The sequence below is a fragment of the Schistosoma mansoni genome, assembly GCF_000237925.1.
Source record: "Schistosoma mansoni, WGS project CABG00000000 data, supercontig 1667, strain Puerto Rico, whole genome shotgun sequence".
Lineage (NCBI taxonomy): Eukaryota > Metazoa > Platyhelminthes > Trematoda > Strigeidida > Schistosomatidae > Schistosoma > Schistosoma mansoni.
Window position 1 is genome coordinate 1 of NW_017386681.1, and position 4226 is coordinate 4226.

Below are 4226 nucleotides of genomic sequence, written 5' to 3' on the forward strand. Positions count from 1 at the left end.
GTTAGAGTCGGCCAAGCCAAACGTGGCATCAGTGCTTGAAGTCACTAAGTTCTAGTCTGAGCCATGCTGGTAGATGCAAACTACTTTGTTGGGGTCGGCGCGACTATAGTAACCAATGGTTGGAGACTCTTGATCACATAGCTCAAGATCGATCACAATGGCTGAGGTGCATTTTCTGTCGAGCTTATTAGTGTATGTCTGCAGACATTTAACGAACCTTTGTTGTACTACCATAGTTGCCGATATCAGTAATCACTTGTTATTACTTCAGCATTCCTTTCACATAACTCGCAGTCATTTATATCTGAATAAATTATAGCAGGAAATTGTATGAATTTACTGACTCAAGTTGTCAACGTTTTGTTGAGAACGGTAGGAGAGTATAATGGTCAATCGAAATTAGAGGTCAGGTTAGTTAATTCAGGTGGATTTACTAAGTAGTAGTAGAGCGTTCATTTAACAAAATAGGGTAAATTGTTAGTGCACATGTATTCCTTGGACTTATTTCGGCGAGACTATAATTTATGGACGAGCCAATCACAAGCGTTTGAGGGATTCCAAGGTCACGGCACCGATTTCAGTACCTCATGCTCATGTGCAATCGGTTCACATTAGATTTTAGAGACGTGACAATTCAGCGGCTACAATAAATGGGATTACCAAGAAATTCCTTTGTTTGTAATTGCGGTAATCAAATGACTCGTAGACGTTGTGCAGACTACCGTGATGTTATCCTTCGATGTAACGTATATAGGGGGAACACGTTTGCTAGAATAGGAACCTTTTTTTTCTCGATCCAGATTGTGGCATTTTATAATAATTACCGCGAACTGTATAATAAAAGCACCAGTAACATTGGCTGCAATAATCTCAGATGTTACTGAGACTTCGGCTGTTCAGTGGTATGAGTATTGTAGGAATATATCCATAAAAATGACGAACTTACACAACCGGAGTACACACAAACAATATTGAAGCTATGTGGTTGAGGCTAAGGAAGTTTTCGCAACTTTATCATGGCTCCAGAGGCCGACTACTATGGAGCCACATGGATGAGTTCCTCTATCTTATGCATTACGATTTTAAAACCTTTGAACCTCTTTCTAGCTTTGACAAGTTTTTGGACCATATAGAAGAAGTGTATCCACTTTAATTCTTTGATTTTGTATAATATATTTTTATTCTATACTGACTGATTGGCTAATATTTCTCATGGTCACTTAAGATTCTTTCAAAGGTCGTCCATAAATTATAGTGCCGCTCTTATTTTAGTCCACACAGCCTGGTGTTTACAGTCGCTAGTCTCTCTCGTCAGAAATACGAACGATCGATTGTAAATTCGTTACTATGTTGTTTTGGTTAAGGTAAAACTAGATTCCCTTCAGTTTGCAGTTATTAAAACAATGAGAAATGGTAAAAGTTAGATTCGCTATATAAAGTAATCGACCATCGTTCAGTCACAGTTGTATAACATTAAACGTTTTTGGGAGTCAAGAGTGACTCAGTTTAATCGTACTGACTGACTGACTGTACTGAGTTGTAACGGTAGCAAGGTGTTTTCCTCACAAACATCGTTTGCCTTCCTACAAAGGTGGTGGTCAGAAAAAGCTAGTACATCTCACCTTGCCCCGTGGATTTCTGTCACCGACGGTAAGACTTATTAAATTGTTAGTAGTATTATTTGTTTGAATGAAATGTTTACAATGACATCTTGAACATTGAATATAATGAAATGGTATATTCCAATCATTCTCAGGTCATCTAAACCACTACTCATCTAGTTTTCTTGCCAGGTGCCTCAAGAAGTATCGTTTCACAGTGTGGCATCAAGTTTGAAAATCGAATGGGCTCTCGGGACCGGGTAAATTATTACTCCAGGACTGACCTGCGTCAACATCTGAACTAAGGATAGGGAGTGAAGTAGTCGAACGCGTCGACAACTTCACTTATCTTGGAAGTCCGATCAGCCCTAATGGGTTGGTGTCTGACGAAATCTCAGCACGGATTCAAAAAGCTCGTCTGGCTTTTGCCAACTTACGTCACCTATGGCGAATGCGAGATATCCGTCTATCAATTAAGGGACGAGTATACTGCGCAGCAGTTTGCTCTGTTCTACTTTATGGCCGTGAAACATGGCCATTAAGAGTAGAAGATACTCGTAGGTTACTAGTATTTGACCACAGATGCCTTAGAAATATTGCTCGCATCTGCTGGGATCACTGGGTAAGTAATAGTGAGGTTAGACGCAGGTTATTAAGGTGTGGTGGTAAATCAGTTGATGAGGTGATGAATCTTCATCGACTGAGATGGTTGGGCCACATGTTTCATATGCCTGAACACCGATTACCAGGACGCGCAATGTTGACTAGTGTAGGGGATGGTTGGAGGAGAGTTAAGGGCGGCCAAACCAAAACATGGCATCAGTGCTTGAAGTCACTAACTTCTAGTCTGAGCCATGTTGGCAGATGCAGACTACCTGGTTGGGGTCCACGTTACTATAGTAACCAATGGTTGGAGACTCTTGATCACATAGCTCAGGATCGATCACAATGACTGAGGTGTATACACTTTGTCTTTCTTTAAACCGTAAGATTAAAATTACTTCATACCTTTCTTTCTACAAACTAAATCCTTCTCCCGGCATTATATCCTTACGTTATTGTTGTTCATGTAGTAGTAGTAGTATTAGTAGTTTCTTTTCTTATCTAAATCTACCATAATATTATATTATTTGATATGATACTATTGTGCGTTAAGTTTTTCTTTCAATGGAAGTAAACTGCTCACGCGTATTCAATTTCTATCAGTTTCATAGTTGAGTGTACAATATCATTTTCATTCACTATAATCCACTTGAGTAGCAATAGCCCCATCTTAATACAATAAATAATCATATACAATAATCGTATTTGATAAATAGTTGGTAAATATTTTGTAAAGAGATTTAAACAAACAGGGCTGAAGTAAGTTTAATCCTTTGATGTCACCTCAATACAATCTCTCTCGGGATAAATATGGCTTATTTGCTCGTACTTACAATTTTTGTGCCTGATTAACTAGTAACCCATTTACAATTTATAATTTTCTTAAAATATCTCTTTAGCTCAGCCTCTGATCCATTCCATGAAAATTTTTATCCCAATATCTTATCAACTTGTGATTCAAATTCTAATGATATCCATAGGATGAATACAGAAATCTCTTGGGTAACTAGTCTACCTACGATTTCATCAATTGCTAATGGGCTAAGACAAGCTGTTGCAGATTGTGGTTGCAGTGCCACAGATTTCTGTTCAAGTTTAGACGAACTTTCTTCAGAATCACGCTTTACAAATTCATCTTATCGTCACAAAATTATCGGATCTCACAGATTCTCAGAAAATGTTTTGGCATCAGCTAAAGATATTTTGTGTAGTAATGATGATAATGATGGAATTCATTGTAGATTGTCACAAAAATTACCAGTTGTAAACCCATGTAATCACGAACAATCTCGTGATATTCCTGTTCATTACGCCATTCAAGAGGATCATGGTGCAGCTCAGATGAATGGTTTATGCAGTGAGGGTCTTGAAGACGACGTGGTAACATTGTCATCTACTTCAAGATTGTGTACCAATGATTCATCTGATTTTGGCATAAGAATAGCTCTCACTGAGCTATATTATTCTGCTCGTCCAAATCCATCTACCGTTGAAGAGCGTATAATTTCAACTCCTGCTTTATCATCAGTTACTGAATCAACTGATAGTAATCCGTGTAGTGAAAATATACATAGGACTTCTGCTCATCTTTTTGTTAGCTGTCAGTCGACTACACCTCGAGATAGTTCGAGTCACCTTTTGGATAATCATTTGAACCCGACTTCCATTGCTGGTCAGTCACCTGGCTCCTCAAGGATTCATAACAGCGATAGTATATTAAGCAGAAATGATGTCTGTCTTGCGCATCCACCGAACTCTGTAAGTAACTTATTATTAAAATGTAATTCACGTTTAAAACTACTTATTCCGTACCTCAGTAAAGTGATTATTAAACGTTACGGTTTGGTTTGTATTTAGTGAGCTTTTCTCGTACATCTGTTCGAAAACATTCATAACCTATGTTGATAGCTTTGTTAAATCATTTTAATGTGAGTAATTGGACTCTGATAGACTTTCCATTCATTCACGTCTGATATAATTATGTACACAGTAATCTAGTTATTATGACTGACTTATATTTAC

At 37.9% G+C, this 4226-nt stretch overlaps 1 protein-coding gene across 1 annotated transcript; it reads left to right on the forward strand.

The window, feature by feature from the left end:
* Nucleotides 1-3185: 3185 nt before the first annotated feature.
* On the forward strand, nucleotides 3186-4061 carry Smp_118960 (hypothetical protein; the record flags this gene model as incomplete). Its single annotated transcript, XM_018792071.1, has 1 exon — nucleotides 3186-4061. One exon carries the CDS (start codon nucleotides 3186-3188, stop codon nucleotides 4059-4061), a length of 876 nt encoding a protein of 291 aa, XP_018644602.1.
* Between the last annotated feature and the right edge of the window lie 165 nt (nucleotides 4062-4226).